General features: G+C 43.9%; 2 protein-coding genes across 2 annotated transcripts; both read left to right on the forward strand.

The window, feature by feature from the left end:
• Positions 1–4,870: 4,870 nt before the first annotated feature.
• On the forward strand, positions 4,871–5,506 carry LOC308353352 (interferon alpha-1/2-like; the record flags this gene model as incomplete). Its single annotated transcript, XM_080820196.1, has 1 exon — positions 4,871–5,506. The coding sequence occupies exon 1, from the start codon at positions 4,943–4,945 to the stop codon at positions 5,504–5,506; it is 564 nt and encodes a 187-aa protein (XP_080676322.1). The 5' UTR covers positions 4,871–4,942.
• Positions 5,507–10,716: 5,210 nt separating this feature from the next.
• Positions 10,717–11,394, forward strand: LOC308353353 (interferon alpha-1/2-like; the record flags this gene model as incomplete). Its single annotated transcript, XM_080820197.1, has 1 exon — positions 10,717–11,394. The coding sequence occupies exon 1, from the start codon at positions 10,831–10,833 to the stop codon at positions 11,392–11,394; it is 564 nt and encodes a 187-aa protein (XP_080676323.1). The 5' UTR covers positions 10,717–10,830.
• Between the last annotated feature and the right edge of the window lie 8,284 nt (positions 11,395–19,678).

Raw genomic sequence — 19,678 nt, forward strand, 5'->3', positions numbered from 1 at the left:
CATCATGCCATCGTCCCATCTCCCCTCTATCCCTTTGCACCATCTTCTCATTTTCCTATCTCCCATCCCACCGTCCCATCACCCCATCATCCCATCTGGGTATCATCTCACTGCCCCATCATCCCACTGTCCTATCTTCCCTTCCCCCAGTTGCCCCATTGTCCCATCGTTCTGCCTCCTAACACCGCTTCCTCGCACGGGCCCAAAGTCCCAAAGCATCCTGTGCTCTCGTCCCTTCGCCCCATCATCACATTGCCTAATGGCCCCATCGTCTCATTATCCTGTCATCTTGTTCCGCCATCACTCTGTCATCCCATCATATTGTCACTCAGCTACCTCAAGGCCCCATCATCCTAAAGCCCCATCATCCATTCGCCCCCTTGCTGTCCCATCATCTCAGCATCCAGTCGACTCATCCACCTGTCGACCAGTTGCCCTCTCGTCAAGTGTCCCCATTGCACTGTTGCCCCTTCGCTCCATAGTCCCATCACCCCGTGTGCCCTCTTCCCATCATCCTGTCACATCGTCCTGTCGTCCTACTTTTCAAAGCCCCATCAACCCATTACCCTATCACTCCATCCTCCCATCCTCCCATCGGCTCATCTGCTCCATCACCCACCCACATCTTATGGCCATTATCGCCTAACAGTCTCATCGTCCGGTCACACTGTCCTCCCTACACCCCATCGTTCCATTGCCCCAACGCCCTATCGCCCCATCCTCCCATCGTCCTGCCCTGTGTCCTGCTTCCCGCCCTGCTATGAGCAGGTCGCGGCCACGGCCTCCGGCACACACACACCCCGAAGCTGTAAATGCCACTGAACGCGCTCGCGTTCCGAGTCTCAAATCCTTTAGGAAACCGGTTTTTGGTGATAATGGTCTGGCTGCAGTTTCCGCGCAGGAGCAGAGCCCAGGTCTCAGGGCCGCGCTCATGAACAACTGCAAGGTGCAGGACGCCCTGGCTGAAAATGTCCCGGGCGAAAGCGCCCCACAGCCGCTCAGCCGGAAGGGCGGCGGAAAGGCAGGGTTTAAGCGGCTATGAAAGCGACAGGGAGCTGGTGTCTGACCGCTGTCAGCCCTGGGCCACAAACAGCTGCGGGAACCGATCCCGCGCGCCTCCTCGCGGCCTCCTGGAGAATCACTGAACTCCTCCATGGTCCACCTGTCTCGGCTAGTGGCAGGAGCCCTGCTCTGCTGCACCCCTGCCTGCTCCCTCGCTGGGCATCCATAGCCCATAGCCCAGAGTGCACGACATCCTCATACTATGAGACAGCTGAGAAGTGTCCCCTCTCGCACGTTGCCTGAAGGACAGAACCTACCTCAGAGTTCCTTGGGAAAGACGGACCATCACCCGAATCCAGAAGACAACAAAGCACCTGTTTCCACCACCAGATGCGCCCGCAGATCTTCAGCCTCTTCAGCACCGGCCACAGCCAGTCTGCCTGGAGTCACGCTGCCCTCCATGACCTCCTCTCCAGCCTTCATCGCTGCCTGGGACACCGGGAGCCAGGGAAGAAGACAACTCTGCCTGTCTGTATCTGGGGATTGTGGTCCAGAAGGACTTCCAAAGCATCCACCTCTATCTGAAGGAAAACACAGCCGCTGTGCCTGGGAGGTTGTAAGAGCGGGAATGGAGAGGCCCTTTTCCTCCTTTCACAATCCACAAGTACAGGAGAAAGTGATAAGAGAAAGTTTGCTGAGCCCTCTAAAACACTTTGTGATTAGCAGAAAAAATTGCTATATTTCATTTTTTAGTTTTTCATTACATTTTATGTAGAATGAGTATTATATCTGTTTCTTAGTGAAAGAGGAATCAATTTTGATTATCATCTGATGAAAAATGGATTGTACAACTCACTCGCTATTACATTGTTCACATTTTAAGTAAAAAATAGACTTTCTCCAAGCCAGTGTACATATTGTGGTCAGGGCAGAGGGAGACATAACAAATCCAATCCTTTGCCTGTATTGTTGAGTTTCGTAGAAAAACCAACTTCCAAGCAATAATCTCATTTAACTAATATCAGTTATTTTAAATGGGATAAGGACAAAAAGGAGGAAATGGAATCTCTCAGTGGACTCTGGAAGCAGACATAAATAAATAAAGGAATTCAGGAATAAAAACAAAAGCAGTAGATATCTCCCACAGTTGACTGGTAGACATCCGATGCAAATAATCTTTAGAAACCATATTTGAGTCTGCCATTTGCAAGAAAGTCTATCAAATTAAAACCCAGGATTGGAAGTGGTCACAAGGGAAGAGAGTATGGAATAGAAAAGAATTTAAAATTGATTCTCTTGGGGCACCTGGGTGGCTCAGTTGTTTAAGCACCTGCCTTTGGCTCAGGTCATTACCCCAGGGTTCTGGGATTGAGCCTGGGGTCTGGCTCCTTCTCAGCATGGAGACTGTTTCTTCCTCTGCCTCTCTCCCTTTTGGTGTTCTCTTTCTCTCTCACTCTGTCAAATAAATAAACAAAATCTTAAAATAAATAGATTCTCTTGTGGTTTCTGTCTGATACTTTTACTTCCAAGTACAAAGCCACCAACTAAAACCAAGACTTGTGTGAAAGTTCTAGACTTTTTGAAAACTCTTCTAGAAGAGTGTTCTCTTCTTTTTCTCCTGGTGACTATTTCTGGATATGAGGGAATGTCCCTGTTACAGTGATATAACAGTGGCTATAGTTAAATCAAAATAGAAGGCAGGATCATTTTATTCTGTGGCCTGTCAAATTATTTGCAAAGGAAGAGTGTTACCTCCTACCCAAGATGGACTAAGACAGTGACCAAGTCTGGAGACCTGGCTTGTGTTCTCTGCATATGGCTATCCCTGGAAGGTGATTTTTCTCCAGAGGTGAAAAATAAGCAAAAATGCTCTAACAAGGAAAGAACTGACTCTGTTAGTGTAATAAGCCACTTTCACTAGCTTTTATATATTTTTGGAAAAAACATAGTTAAAAAAAAAGATTTAATTATTTTATTTTCTTAAACAAGTTTTTTAAAAAAAAAGATTTTATTTATTTATTTATTTGAGAGGGAGAGAGTGATAGAGACTGAGAGAGAGACAGCAAGAGCCTGGAGGACGGGTAGAGGGAGAGGGAGAAGCAGACTCTCCATCGAGCAGGGAGCTGGATGTGGAACTCTATCCCAGGACCCTGGGAGCATGACCCAAGCCAAAGGCAGACCGTGTAATCGGCTGAGACACCCAGGTGCCCAAAATTGAGTTATTTTAGAAAAACAGAGAAAGCATGTGGTATAGAGGAGAGGGACAGAGGAAAGGAATTTTCAGGCTGACTCCCTACTGAGTGTGGAGCCCCACTTGGGACTCCAGGCAGGGCTGGATCCTATGAGCCAGGAGATCATGACCTGAGCCTAAACCAGGAGATGTAAGCTTCATCAACTGACTACCCAGGCATCTCTACAAGAGGGATATTTTCTAAAGAGCAGTTAGTTTCACAGCAAAACTGAGTATCAACACTTTTCACAGGTTCCCTGGTTCTGTATTTGCATGGTGTTCCTTGAAATCAACATTCCCCCACCAGACAGAACAGTTCTTACAATGCTTCCAAGGGTGTAACTTAGGGCTGTGAACAAGTTTTCAATATCACAGTGGTCTGTGGCTCTCCAAGCTCAAACTTGGAGCAGTCTAACAAAACCTTCTTCCTTAGTATTTTTTTTTAAAGATTTTATTTATTTATTTGACAGACAGAGATCACAAGTAGGCAGAGAGGCAGGCAGAGAGAGAGGAGAAAGCAGGCTCTCCACGGAGCAGAGAGCCCGATGCGGGGCTCGATCCCAGGACCCTGGGATCATGACCTGAGCCGAAGGCAGAGGCTTTAACCCACTGAGCCACCCAGGCGCCCCCTTCCTTAGTATTTTTATCCTCTCATTGGGTTTTCTTGAGTATCAAACAAGAAGCATGGACATGGAATTTGTGGAAGATACATGAAATGTCTGCAGAGAGTGCAACAGACCTAGGGCTAACATGTTGCTGTGATTGGAGGACTTTCTCTGCATCTCAAGGACACACTGGGACAGGTGGTCTTTGCTTACTCATGAGCTGCCACTGGATGTCTTGTGGATGTTTTTTTCTATCTGAGCCTTGATGTGATGTGGTCTTTTGGAATTAAATACAAATTGATTACATTTTATTACTTAATTCTACAAAATGTATTCAGTACATCAGTAATTATAGATAGAGCTAAACAGAAAATGTATTTTGAAAATACCTTGATAAGTAACTAGTAGCATGTGAAGTTAAAAATTGTTTTCTCAGCTGAGGTAACATTCAAATTCAGTACACTAAAAATGTGTAAACTAAATAATTTAAGTTTTCAAATGCCATTAGGAACTTGGAATGGTTTTAAATATTTAAATATATGAATTAATTATTATTTCTTTGTAGAAATTGTTAACTTGCATGTGTGCTATATAAATTACAAATTATATAAGTAAATATATTGTAAGTCACTCATCAAATTTATTTATACTGTTAAACATCAATACTTTAAAATTTGACTTTAAGCTTAAAATCGTTAGTCATTCTTAACCCTGCATTGAGTTAAGAATAAAAAGAGTAACTTGATACTTTCTTTTGTATGTACAAAGCTCAGATATAAGTACAGTACATAACTATATAAATACTGTATCCATGTTATTAATTTCTCTGGAAGATTCAATTAAAAAACATCAGAGGAGACTCTGGAGGCAAGGGAAATCATGAAAAATATGTACATAGAGTTGGGAAACAGTGCTCTGAACCAGTAGAAGGTGAAGAAAGGAAAGCAAAAAGAGAAGTAGAAAGTAAGGGAAATGTTCAGAAATTGAAAACTCCTATGTCCCCTACTTAAGCCACATGCACAAGAGAAGATGTTCAGAGAAGCTAGAGCCACGGGTCCCAGACGTGCCCACCCCATCCAGGCCAACAGCATCTGTAGGATCCCCGATGGCCCTGCCCTATTCCTTCTTGGTGGCCCTGGTGGTGCTCAGCTGCTACTCCCTTGGCTCTCTGGGATGTGACCTGCCTCAGGACCATGGCCTGCTGCACTGGAGGGCCCTGATGCTCCTGCGACAAATGAGGAGACTGTCTGCTAGCTCCTGTGACAAGTACACAAATGACTTTGGCTTCCCCCAGGAGGTGTTTGACGGCAAGCAGCTGCAGAAGGCTCAAGCCCTCTCTGTCGTCCATGTGACGAGCCAGAAGACCTTCCACCTCTTCTGCACAGAGGCCTCACCTGCTCCCTGGAACACGACCCTCCTGCAGGAATTGTGCTCGGGACTTTCTGAGCAGCTGGGCCGCCTGGAAGCCTGTCCCCTGCAGGAGGCGGGGGTGGGAGAGACGCCCCTCGTGAATGGGGACTCCATCGTGAGGAACTACTTCCAGAGAATCTCCCTCTATCTGCAAGAGAAGCAATACAGCCCTTGTGCCTGGGAGATGGTCCGAGCAGAGATCATGAAACCCTTGTATGCATCAATAGCCTTGCAAGAAAGATTAAGGAAAAAGCAGTGACACCCCTTTCAACAGGGAAATGATTCCCTCTGACTAATAACATCACACATTCCAGAGTTCTGCTGTCTGGAGTGTCAAAGACTCTCATTTCTGCTGTTATCATGGCATGAATGGAATCAATTTGCCGCATGTTCTCAGGAGTACTAAGCAACATCAAGTCAACGGTACAAGCACTTGTGGCTTTCAGATGACCATGCTGATCTGCCTATTTAACTATTTATTTCACTATTTATAAGATTCAAATTATTTTTCTCTGTATAATACAGGCACATTTTCACTTTGTGACAATACAAATACACATGCTATACATTTATTAAATTTTTGTTCATTAAATGTTTCTGTAGAAAAATTCTTTTATTTGTACTTGTTTCTTATTGAAAGAGAAGGGGAACCTGGGTGGTTCAATTGGTTAAGTGGCTGCCTTCTGCTCAGGTCATGATCCTAGCAGCCTCCGATTAGATCTGCTCAGGCTCCTGGCTCAGTTCAGAGTCTGCTTCTCCCTCCCCCTTCTCTTGTGCTCTCACTTGGGTGCACTCTCTCCCCCTCTCATATAAACAAAGAAAATCATAAAAAAAGAAAGAGGAAACAAGTGTGATTACAACATGATGAAAGAACAGATGGTACAACTCACTCAGTATTTCGTGATTCACATTAGAAATAATACCATAGACTTCCTAGAAGTCAGTTTGTATATTGTCCTCAGGGTAAAGGCAGATGTAACAAATCCAACCCCCTGTCTGTATCGTTTAGTTTTGTAGAAAAAACGAGCTCCAAGCAATAATCATAATGAATTAATATCAGTTATACTAAAGGGTAGAAGGAGAAGAAAAGAATACGGGAATTCTGAAAGTAGAAAAGGAAGCAGACAGGTCAGGAAATAGAATCAAAAGCACTAGTTACCTTCCACATCACACTGGTAGCCATCCATGTGCCAATATCCTTTACAAAATGAATCTTTGAATCTGCCATTTACAAGCCATTCCATTCACTTAAATCCCAGCAAGGGAAATGGTCGCCTGGGAAGAGAGTGTAAAATGAGAAAAGGATTTAAAAGTGATACCTCAAACCACCACTGGTCAGGGTAGAAAAGAGCCACACTGCAAACAAAGGTGGAATGGCCCTAAGGCAGTAGGGTAAGAGTGTATATTGGTTAAGAGTCTATTTCAAAGCCGAGAAAAGCTTCAAGGAATTGCATCATTGCAAAGGGTGCATGGAGAGGGTCCACAAAGCCTGGAAGTAGAGGGTTTGTGTCCCCGGGTTTGAGCTGGATTGACTGAATTACTCACCAGAAACCATACTGGAAGAGGAGGAAGGGTGAGGAACAGAAGAGAAGTTAGTGACTATAGAAACAAAATAGTTTTGAGAGATTTACCTTCTTTGGACAAATTTAAATTTGATGAAAAAATGAAAAAATAATTGAAATGGGTGATGTCTTCTAATCCATGTAAAGCATATATAAAGAAAAGCAAACAAAAATGAAAAGGCATGAAAAGAGTACGGGAACATTCTGCAAATGAAAACTACCTTGTTCTATTGAAGACTCATGAATAGAAAGAACTGAAGATGAACTGGGGTCCAGGGCGCCTCCCACTGGTCCGCCAGACCACCAGAAGCCCTCAGGTGCAGCACCCAGCCCCTCTGCGGGGATCCTGCTGGTTCCCCCTGGCAGCCTCTCAGCTCTGGGCTGTGAGCTGCCTCCTGGCCCCGGGCAGCTTCACAGGGGGACCTGCTGCTTCTGACACAAGAAGGAGCATCTGTCCCTTCCCTGACCCAGGGACAGCTCCTCTGGGACATGGTGCGTGGCCGCCAGTTCCAGGAGGCGCGGGCCACCTATGTCCCCCACGAGATGCTCCAGCTGGCCTTCACCCTCTTCTTCACAGGATGCTGCCGTTTGCTACCTGAACCCGACCTTGCTGGGCAAACTCCGGCCAGGGCCCCAGGGGCAGCCAGAACCCTGGACACCTGTATGGTACCTGCGACAGGATTGGCAGAGTCTCCTCTGGGTTTGAGATCCCTGGCCTGGCATTGAAGACGTGCTTCCAGCAAATCCATCTCCATCTGAGAGAGAAGAAACAGAGTGACTGCCTGGGAAGGAGTCTGAGTCAAAATCAGGCAACGCATCTCTTCCTATTCAAATGAAGACATAAGGAAAAGGAAATGATAAAAAGGAAGAAAACAGGAAAGGGACCTGGAAATGATACTCTTGACCTACAACACTAAGTCGCATACCCATAAGTTCCATCTTTCTAAGGACTTTTCTTTCTGTTTTAGCCATACAATGTGTTGAGATAATTTACTGAGCCTTGTGGTTGGACTATCTCTAAGGGCCTCCCTCTGCAGGACAGAGCTAGCCTGAAGTTGTTCATGTGTTCACGTATTGCAGGATCCTCTGGTTTCTGGATCAACACTGAACCAGTTGGAACATTTTTCCTGACCTCACAGCTGCAGCAACAAGAACAAAACCAACAACCCCCAAATGCAAGAAGATGGAAAACAACAACTCTTCTTAGATCCACTCACAGCTGAGGTCCCAGGGCCAGTCTGAGCGCTGGTACCAGGAGAAAAAGGAGCGCTCAGACAGTCACACTCGCCAGGAGCAGGCATTGGTAGGAACTCAAACTATTACGTAAGCCTGGGCTCGAGGCTCTGTGTGCTTCCACTGGACGGTTACAACGTCCAGTCCTCCCTAGTTGGTAGAACCCACAGGTTTGTGAGTTGGACCTTTGGATTCTCCGCTAGGCTCCCCTGTGAAGAGCAGAGGGAAATCTGCTGGCTTTGCCAGCAGAGGGAGGGGGAAAGGAATCACTCTAGAGTAGTCTGAGTCTACCTCTTCAGACGGTAGATGCCAAGGGACTCTGTGACCAGGAGCCTGATGGAGGGAAGTCAAGAAGAGGGGACAGCAGACTTCCCACTGGAGATGCAAGGGTGAGTCTGGACTCTCCAACAATGCACGTCCTGGAGACATGAAATTGCAAAGTCTCTTGCATATTAGGAAATCGAGGCACGGTACTGAAAGTCTTTCTGTCTGATGTGAGTGTGGAATGAGAAGATGCCCTAAAGCTTCAGAGAACCTTTAACTTTTAAGGCTGAGAAGGAGAAGGGGAGCCTGTCAGGGGCACAGAGTTGGGGCAGCCAGTGCAGGTGGGACGAGGGAAGGATGATCTCCAGGAAGTGTGGAAGAAGAGAACTTTCAGAATTTCCCAAGAGGAACCTCAGGCAGGAATTTATCACATGGGCTACAGGACTGTGCCTTGCATCTGGATTCTGCTTCCACCTCCCACCTCGTTGTTTGATCGCGAAAACCTCACTTGAACACTCAGCAGCTCAGTTTCCCCAGATGTAAAGTGGGGTGGAAATATTCCTAGAGCTGTTGTGATAATGAAGTAGCACATTTCAAAGCATCTAGTATCTTCCATTGAGTGAGAGTTTAACAGATGGGGACTATTTTCTTATGTTTTATATATCACTTTATATATCACTTTCTAAGAGAAAAATGATCTTCTCTTAGCCTTTCCTCTGTAACTGACTGCACACTGCTGATTCTCTAAAATACCTTATTGGTAGTATGCCTGGGTGCCTCAGTTGGTTAAGTGTCTGCCTTCAGCTCAGGTCGTGATCCCAAGGTTCTGGGATTGAGTCCCACGTCTGGTTCCTTGCTCATCAGGGAGTCTGTTTCTCCCTCTGCCTGCCACTTCTCCTGTTTGTTATCTCTCTCTCCTCTCTCTCTCTCTCTGATGGAAAAATAAATAAAATCTTCTAAAAATAAATATAAAAATAAATAAATAAAATAAATGTAAAAATTAAAATAAAATAAAAATATAAAATATAATAGAAATATATAAATATATTTATAAAAATAAAAATATAAATATAAAATATAAAAAATAAAATAAAATATAAAAAAATAAAAATAAATATAAAAACAATAAAATACCCATTGGGAACAGTTGGCCCATCAATTGAATGTAATTGGTTACAAAATAATGTAATACGTATACATATACACTGTACCTATGTCCGCATACTCTGTATGTTCTGGTACAGCCCATCTCCCCTTCCACCCTGCTTCCCCAGATCCCATCCTTTCACTCTCCAATCACAGTGTTTCCCTCTCCCCCAGTGTAGAAACCTCCTGTGAGCTCCCCCTCCTCCCTCCCTCCTCAGGAGCCTCTCCTGCCCATTCACACAGCTGCTTCCTTTTCCCTTGTGGTTTCTGTCTGGCCCTTTTACTTCCAATTACAAAGCCACAAAGAAGAACAAAAGTTGTTTGAAATTAGTTTTTTTTTTTTTTTAAACTCTCCTAGGAGAAGCCTTGTTCTCTTCTTTTCTCCTGATGACTTTTATTGGACCTGTGGGAATGTCCCTGCTGCAGTGATGTCACAGTGGCAGGAGCAGAGAGGAGATAGGAGCAGGAGGCTGCTGTTCTGTGGCCCATCACAGTCTTTAAAGGGGAGGCTGCCAGCGAGGGGGCAATGTGGGCTAGACAGTGACCAGGTGTGCACACGGGTTTGTGTTGTATGTAGAAGTCTGTCCCCTGGTGGGAGATTTTCCTCCAGAGCAAAAAAGAACTCTTCTGTAGAATGAACTGACTCTGCTAGTGTTACAAGCCAATTTCCATGGCTTTTATGAACTTTTACAAAAATATAATTTTTTTAAAAAAGAACAGTTATGTTCATAGCTAAAGCAAGGAGAAGGTCCTGAGTTTTTCTCCATCCTCCCTGCTTCTTTAACTGCACAGTCTCTCCCATTACCAGATTTCCCCCACCAAAACGAACACTTGTTCCAATTGCTTCCAACAATGTAACAAGTAGTTCTTAGGGTTGAGAACAAGGCTTCAATATTCCAACCTGTGTGGTATGTCAAAGCACAACCTTGGAGTTTAACAAAAGCTTAGTGCTCAGTATTTATTATGTGTTATTGGGTTTTCTTGGGTGTCACACAAGAAGCATGGACATGGAATTTGTGGAAATACAACTATATATGTATATGTATACACTGTATGCATGTACACATACTCTATAGACTGTAGATCCCTGTGACTATATTTTCATGGAAGATTCAATTACATAAGTATTCAAAAGACTCTAAAGGAAGGGAACAATATGAAAAAGAAATGGTTGAGAAACCATGTTCTAAACCCAAGTAGAAAGTGCGAAAAGGAAAGCAAAAAGAGAAGTAGAAAGTAAGGAAAATATTCAGAAATTGAAAATGCCTATGTCCCCTACTTAAGCCTCACGCACAAGAGAAGATGTTCAGAGAAGCTAGAGCCGTAGTTCCCAGACGTGCCCACCCCAGCCAGGCCAACAGCACCTGCAGGATCCCTAATGGCCCTGCCCTATTCCTTCTTGGTGGCCCTGGTGGTGCTCAGCTGCCACTCCCTCGGCTCTCTGGGATGTGACCTGCCTCAGGACCATAGCCTGCTGCACTGGAGGGCCTTGATGCTCCTGCGACAAATGAGGAGACTGTCTGCTAGCTCCTGTGACAAGTACACAAATGACTTTGGCTTCCCCCAGGAGGTGTTTGACGGCAAGCAGCTGCAGAAGGCTCAAGCCCTCTCTGTCGTCCATGTGACGAGCCAGAAGACCTTCCACCTCTTCTGCACAGAGGCCTCACCTGCTCCCTGGAATACGACCCTCCTGCGGGAATTGTGCTCGGGACTTTCTGAGCAGCTGGGCCTCCTGGAAGCCTGTCCCCTGCAGGAGGCGGGGGTGGGAGAGACGCCCCTCGTGAATGGGGACTCCATCGTGAGGAACTACTTCCAGAGAATCTCCCTCTATCTGCAAGAGAAGCAATACAGCCCTTGTGCCTGGGAGATGGTCCGAGCAGAGATCATGAAACCCTTGTATGCATCAACAGCCTTGCAAGAAAGATTAAGGAAAAAGCAGTGACACCCCTTTCAATATGGCAATGATTCCCTCTGACTAATAACATCACACATTCCAGAGTTCTGCCGTGTCTGAGACTCTCATATCTGCTGTCCCGAAGACATGAACATAGTCAATTTGTCAAGAGTTTTCAGATCATGTCAACTCTACAAGCAGTAGTCGCTTACAGATGACCTTACTTGTGTCTATTTATCTCTTTAAGTATTTGTTTATGTAAATATTGATAAGATTCAGGTTTTTCATATAATATTATGTGCACCTTTACATAGCAGAATATAATAAAATATATTTATAATATGTAATCAGTATATCATGTTTTTCTTTATGGAACTTTAAGTACAAAAGGGTTTTCAAAGAGGCACACCAGGTTTGATTGTGTAACTCTGTTGGAAAGTGGACAGCAGAATGCATTTGCCATCATACTGCATTAACGTTGGAAATAACAACTGACTTTCTCTAGGACAACTTGCACGTTGCCCTTAGGCTATAGGACATAATAAATACAGATCCTGATATCTACGTCTTTGGTTGTAGGGATATATAAATATGGTTGCTATAGGGATGGGAATCTAAAAGCAATCCTCCTACCTAGTGTTCTAATGAAGAAAGAAAGGAAGTGACCTCTCTCACTTGCTGCCTGAACAGAGAGGTAGAAGTACACAGGAAGTGCACACAGAAAATCTGTGGACCCCTTGACAGGTCACTGGCAGACATGGAGGCATGTATGTCCAATGTCAGGGGGAGGTGAGCTGGCATTTGACAAGAAACGCCATGACTGAGGTCCACATCTAGCAGGCAAAGCCAGAAACAGAGGTGGTCACGCAGGGAGACTGTGTCATGTGAGAAACAGACATAAACTTGATTCTGAGGCTCTTCAACCATTGAATGGAGGGGAGAGAAGAGCCACAAAGGAGATGGTGGACTCTTGGCCATACAGCACAGGGATAAGAGAGGATGCTGGTGAGTGTCTTTAAGGAAGCAAATGTGCTTCGAAGACCATCAGCGGATTCCTGGTAGATGTGGATTGAAACTGCCTGCAATGTCAGCAACACAGATGCCTTTGCTGACCATCCTGAGAGTCGGTTTGGTGGAATGCATAAGCAGAGACCACCCTGGAGTGGGTGGGAGCATGAATAAGAGAAGTCAGTTCGTCTGAATGGAGAAGAATATAGCATGTAGTCTGGGAACAATGTGGGTTAGTTTTTCTGTGCATAGTTTATCCTTTTATGCCATATTTTTTTTCCTGAGTGATTTTATGGAATTGATGTTCTGGGAAATCATGTTAATGTGTTAAATATTGCATTTATTGTGAATCATAACTTAATTACTGATAGTGGTTTATCCTGTATTGTTTATTATTACCTTGTATAGGTTAGGAATAGATAACTCATTCAATCCTTCATCAAATTGTCTATTGCTACTGATAAAATAATGTTTCCTGGAATTTTGGTTTTATTAATTAAGCTACTTAATTTTCATCATTGTGACACTGGTTTACTACAGCAGCTATATACTGCATTTCTTTTTCTAGGGGAGTTTGCTATGATGAGAATTCTTTTATGTTACTTGCCAGGAGTTTTCTCTAATTTTATGGGTAACACAAACTTCCATGAATTCCAAAATAACAAAATTATCATGGACAGAAAGACTGACAGGCTTTCTTCACACTTTGAGTCGAAGCTGGGTCAAGAAGTCTCTTAATATTTAAGGCAGAGAGAAAATTGGTTACCATCAGCAGAAAATACGAATCATGGAAATCCATGGAGTAAGAGCAAGTTGTGTCTATTTCAGGAGTAAAACCAGATTTAATTATAACAGAATATCATGACTATTAACCCAACTCATGCACTTTAAAGGCAACTAGAATCACATGTTCCCTAGAGTAACTGACTTGGGAAACAAAGGAGAAGGAAAGTTACATTTCCTTACTACCTATAGCCCATTGACACTCCAGACATGTAGAGCGACATTCCTCTAGGAACTCAGCTGACTCCATGATAAAACTTTGCTAAGGGCAAAAGGCAATCTTAGCCCAACCCCCAGCATCCTGTAAGTCTCTTTTAAGAGATAAAAATTCCTTTGGAAACTTCCTTTATCTCCAGCACCCAAGATACACTTTGGAAATCATCCCCCTAACCATATGACCCACCAATAAACATATGAAGGGTTTCATGACTAAGGGTTTATAGACAGTAATAAATGATCTTTTCCCAACAACATCTAGCCCCCTCAAGGTCCTGGAAGCCTTGCTTCCAATATTCCTTAGAGACTTATGCTATCCCTAATCTCCTCCCAACTTGAAAGTATATAATCAGCCACTCCTCATGACCCGAGTACAGCTCTCTCTGCTCATGGGTCCTGTCCCCTTGTTTTAATAAAACCAGTTTTTTGCACCAAAGACATCTCAAGAGTTCTCTTTTGGCCATCGGCTTTGAATCCCAACATCTTTGCTACATCAAACCCACTTAAAATACGGTATGTATTCTCTTATTTTTCTTCTGACAGCTATATATGAGAATATTGTTTGTCTCTTTCTACAAAATTCTTGGGACTTGTGTGTCTTACCCTTCAGAAACTAACTTCCAAAGGAGGCAACCTCTAAAATCAGAATTCTGTCATGGATTCTAGAGAAACCCAACCAATTCATTCCCCATTTCCAAGAAAGGTTTTTATTTATCACCAGTGATGAGACGGTGGCTTCTAGGAACATCTGAGGGTCGAGAATAAATATCTAGGTGGAAGTGCAGAAGAACATGCTATTTGCTTAACCTTCTGGCACCCACCCTGCCATTCCCACCGCATTCCAGAACACATTCCCCTGTCCTAACAGTTACCTTCCTCTCCAAAGCAGAAGTCCCCAGATCTCCCTTGGCATTTACACTCGTGACCTCTCAGCCTGTTCACACAACAGCTTTCTGTTCTATTGTGGCCTCAGCTTAAAGGTTTTCCTAGGAACAGCACAAGAAAGCAAGTAGAAGACAAAAATGCAATGAAATCCCTAGGTTTTGCAGAACCACCTGCTAGAGAGGCTTTGCTCAGATGTCCATCCAATATGATGGAACAGCAGCTGTGGCTGAAAGGAAACAGAAAGCAGGATCAGGTTGAAGGGGGGCCTAGTGAAGCTCCTCTCCCGGAAGACCGCCTCCTGGTGGCCAAGTGCGACAAGGGTGGCGACCAAGATTGAAGGCCAGGCTTGGGATCTATGCAGAAATCAGATCTCTTCCTGAGGATGTCCTTTGAGCTACATAAAAAACAAAAACAAAAACAAAACAAAACAAAACAAAACAAAACAAAAACTACTTGTTGAAATCCAGAGATTCTAATGCTGTCATTAACCTGTTTCCTTGCTCTACGACAAAGAGTAAGTCTTGTCCTGAAAATCCCTATAGCCGCAGGTTGGATTCAATCCCAGTGTTATTGATTATTAAATACTGGAAAGTGTTGGAGAGCTGAGAAGCAGGGTCAGAGACAGGGAAGACAGGGGTGACAGGGGTGAGCATCCCTGCCAACTTTCCTTTCCCCAGTGCTTCTGGTCAACCTGCCAGGTGAGCTGGCGATGGAAGGGCTTGGTGATTGGGTGCCCACTGATGGGCTGCGAGAGATCACCCTGCAGTACCAGCCACAAGCAGCCAAGGTTTGGCAGCTTCAGGAGCCAGAGTGCGCCCTTGCCCTCCCTCCACCCTCCCTGTCAGCTGATTTCTGTGATGTGGAGTTCAAGGCCCCCAGATGTCTAGTCCCGCACAGAAACATGCTAAATACAAGGAGCTCAGTGCACACGTCTATACTAAAACGATCACAGATGCTCATCTATGCCAGTGTTTGGGCGTACCTATTGATGTGGGGAACAAAGGCAAAAAGGAAATGTAGATAAAATTAAATTTCCTATAACCTCCAGCCCATTGACAAACACTCCCTCCAGGAACCTCCCAAATGCCTTAATGTTGTTGTCTTGCTAGAGGGGAAAACAACCTTAGGTTGACAATCCTAGGCTTTCAGGATTCTATGAGTCTTCCTTGGCATATGAACACCCTTTTGGAAACTTCCCTTCATCTTTACCTCCCCCAACCAAGGTACATAGTCAGCCATTCCTCACAACCCCAGTGCAGCTCTTTCTGACCAAAGGTCCTGTCTCCATGTTTTTATAAAACCATTTTTTTTTTTTTTGCACCAAAGTTGTCTCAAGAATTCTTTTTTGGCTTTTGGCTCTGAACCTGAACATTTCCTGTGTCACTAGGTTTTGATTAACAAGGGCATAGGATACTCATTTGCTCAAAAGACCCACAGCTGCCCATCTGGAAACATGAAAGTGTTAAAGATCAGCAGCAGTGTGGGAACCTGGAAGGAGAATAGAAATGGGAAGGTGTCCACTGGTTTAGTGACTTATCCTCAGGAGGTGGAACAGTAGGACAGTAGGGCAGCATCGAGTCAACTGTCTCTCTGTGTCCTTCCCGAGACTGAGAAGGTTCAAGTGGATGCTAGGAGCACAGAGTTCTCCTATGCAGATGTGGCCCATAGCAGTGTCCCCATCACGGGTGACCCTGACAGGACAGCAGCCTACAGGGTATTGGAAGGAGGAGGGTTACCCAGTGCCAGCTGCAAACATCTATTTCAATTGGGAGGAAAAATCTACTCTCTTGTGACTCTTTGAAATAGAGTTTCTCAACTTTTACTTAGAACCTATAGTCAGTCAGTTCATGGAACTAGAGAGTATTATGTTAAGCAAAATAAGTCAGAGAAAGAAAAATACCCTATGATTTCATTCACTCGTGTGGAATTTCAGAAACAAAACATATGAACACATTAAAAAAAAGAGAAAGCTGTGAACTGTAAAGTAGACTTTTAACTATAGAGAACAAACTGAAGGAGACTGGAGGGGAGGTGGCCAGGAGGATCAGTTAAAGGGATGAGGGTTTCAGAGGGCACTTGTAGTGATGAGCACTGGGTATTATATGTAAGTGGTGAATCATTAAATTCTACGGAATTTACAGAAACGAATCTTATGCTGTATGTTAACTCATGTAAGAAAGATGTTGCGGTCCAGAGCCTAGAGCCAAGAGAGAATTCTTGAGATGTCTTCTGTGCAAAAACGTGGTTTTATTAAAGCACAGGGACAGGACCTGTGGACAGAAAGAGCTGCACTGGGGTCATGAGGAGTGACAATTATATACTTTAGAGGAAGGAAGGGGTTAGGGATACCACAAACCTCCCAGCTATTGGAAACAAGGTTTCCAGGATGTTGAGGGGTCTAGCTCTTGTTAGTAAAAGGTCATTTAGGTCAGTAGAAACTCAGTCACGAGACCCTTCAGATGTATTTGGGAATGAGGGAGGACATACATCTTGGGGGGTGGAGATAAGGGAATTTTCCAAAGGAATTTTATCTGTTAAAATAGACTTACAGGATGCTGGGGGTTGGGCTAAGATTGCCTTTTGCCCTTAGCAAAGTATTAACAGGAAGGCAGCTGAGTTCCTAGAAGAATGTCACTTGGCCTGTTTGGAGGACTTGTCAATGGGCCATAGGTAGTAAGGAAATTTAGTCTTTCTTTTGCCTTTGTTTCCCACATCATAAACTAACTGGAATTTAAATAAAAACTTGAAAAAAAAAAAAAGAAAAGATACACGTTCTTTGAAAAAGACAAAAGAACTTCAAGTCAGCTCAGTTGACTTAAACCACACCCTTAGTTGCCATACACTACAACAGACAACAACGCTTTGGCATCTGAAGTGGAATCTGGAATCCTTGATCCCTCACCTTCCCCTCCTGACTGATTTCATGCTATGGGGCCTCTCCTGGTTCTTAAATCCTCTGTCCATTTCTAGCCTTCTTTTAACAGGTGCTTCCAGACAATCCATTATCTCACAACTCCTTAATGTTTGACCCTGGATCTTTGGTACCATCAGAATAATTCATGCCTTCTGGTTTCTATTTCTCTTCAAACAGCTGTATAAATAAGCATAATCCAAACGGGGATATTGACAGGATTGATTTAATGATTTCAATGATCTCAGAATAGTTGGTTTATAATCGACTTCGGTGTTATCATCATAAAACATCATCATCCTTGTTCTTATCCAGGTGAAGACTAGAATCTTTTAGGATTATCCAGTTCCCTTTGTTTTAATATTGGATTTCTCAAGGCCATCTTTTCCTGGCTGAGTGGATTTCTAAACTACATAGAGCACTCAGGCAGGGCGAGGATCCTCTTTCCTTCCATAGAGGGTGAGCAGCTGGGGTCCTGGTCGCCAGTCTCTTGTGAGCTGGTTGGTGTGACTCCTCCCATCTCTCCTTAGAACTGAGCACATGTGGACTGAACAAAAGAAAAATCAGGTGGCTGTCTTGCAAAGCTGAGAGCTGCATGGGGACCCAGGAGTTGGTCTTGTGTGAGCCTCTGGCTGAGGCAGCCACATTCCTGACTTGTGGTAACTCAGTACAGCCTTCACTCTCACCCTCTGTCAGAGCCGCTCATCCCCAGTGTTGCTGCACTGAATTTTGTTAACTTATGCTCTGTCATTTTAAAAAAAATAATATATAATGTTTTATTTGTTTCAGGGGTACAGGTCTGTGATTCATCAGTCCTATACAACACCCAGCACTCACTACAACACATATCCTCCCCAACGTCCATCACCTTGCCACTCCATCCTCCCACCTCCCCTCCCCTCCAGCAACTCTCAGTTTTTTCCCCTAAGATTAAGAGTATCTTATGGTTTCTCTCTCTCTCTGGTTTTGTCTTATTTCAATTTTTTTTCTCTCTTCCCCTATGATCTTCTTCCTTGTTTCTTAAATTCTGCATATCAGTGAGATCATATGATAATTGTCTTTCTCTGATTGACTTATTTAGGTTAGCTTAATACCCTCTAGTTCCACCCATGTCCTTGCCAATGGCATGATTTCATTTTTTGATAGCTGTGTAATATTCATATATATATGTATATGTATAGATATGTATATATATGTGTATATATATATACACACACATATATGTACACACATACACACACACAACACACACACACATATATATTACATCTTTATCCATTCATCTATGGATGGACATCTGGGCTCTTTCCATAGTCTGGCTGTTGTGGACACTGCTGTTATAAACATTGGGGTGCATGTGCCCCTTCAGATCACTACATTTGTATCTTTAGGGTAAATATCCAGTAGTGCAATTGCTGGGTCATAGGGTAGCTCTATTTTCAACTGTTTCAGGAACCTCCATACTGTTTTCCAGAGTGGTTGCACCAGCTTGCATTCCCACCAACAGTGTAGGAGTGTTCCCCTTTCTCTGCATCCTCACCAGCACCTGTTGTTTCCTGACTGGTTAATTTTAGCCATTCTGACTGTTGTGAGGTGGTATCTCACTGTAGCTTTGATTTGTATTTCCCTGATACCGAGTGATGTTGAGCATTTTTTTCATGTGTCTATTGCCCATTTGGATGTTTTCCTTGCAGAAATGTCTGTTCATGTCTTCTGCCCATTTCTTGATTGGGTTATTTATTCTTTGGGTGTTGAGTGTGATAAGTTTTTTATAGATTTTGGATACTAGCCCTTTATCTGATATGTCCTTTGCAAATATCTTTTCCCATTCTGTCACTTATCTTTTGGTTTTGTTGACTGTTTCTTTTGCTGTGCAAAAACTTTTTATCTTGGGGCACCTGAGTGGCTCAGTGGGTTAAGGCCTCTGCCTTCAGCTCAGGTCATGATCCCAGGGTCCTGGGATCGAGCCCCAAATCGGTCTCTCTGCTGGGCAGGGAGCCTGCTTCCTCCTCTCTCTCTCTCTCTCTGCCTGCCTCTCTGCCTGCTTGTGATCTCTGTCTGTCAAATAAATAAATAAAATCTTTAAAAAAAAAAACTTTTTATCTTGATGAAGGCCAAAGAGTTCATTTTTGCCCTTGCTTCCCTTGCCTTTGGCAATGTTTCTTTTTTCTTTTTCTTTTTTTTAAGGTTTTATTTATTTGACACAAGGAGATAGAGTACAAATAAGCAGAGCAGCAGGTAGAGGGAGAGGGAGAAGCAGGCTCTCTGCTGAGCAGGGAGCCAGATGTGGGCCTCATTGTGGGGCTCGATGTGGGGCTCAATCCCAGGATCTGAGATTATGACCTGAGCTGAAGAGAGCACTTAACCCACTTGCCTTTGGCAATGTTTCTAGGAAGAAGTTGCTGCAGCTGAGGTTGAAGAGGTTGCTGCCTGTGTTCTCCTCAAGGGTTTTGATGGATTCCTGTCTGACATTGAGGTCTTTTATCCATTTTCAGTCTATTTTTGTGTGTGGTATAAGGAAATGGTCCA

The sequence above is a fragment of the Martes martes genome (genome assembly GCF_963455335.1).
Source record: "Martes martes genome assembly, chromosome: 12".
In the NCBI taxonomy this organism is placed as follows: domain Eukaryota; kingdom Metazoa; phylum Chordata; class Mammalia; order Carnivora; family Mustelidae; genus Martes; species Martes martes.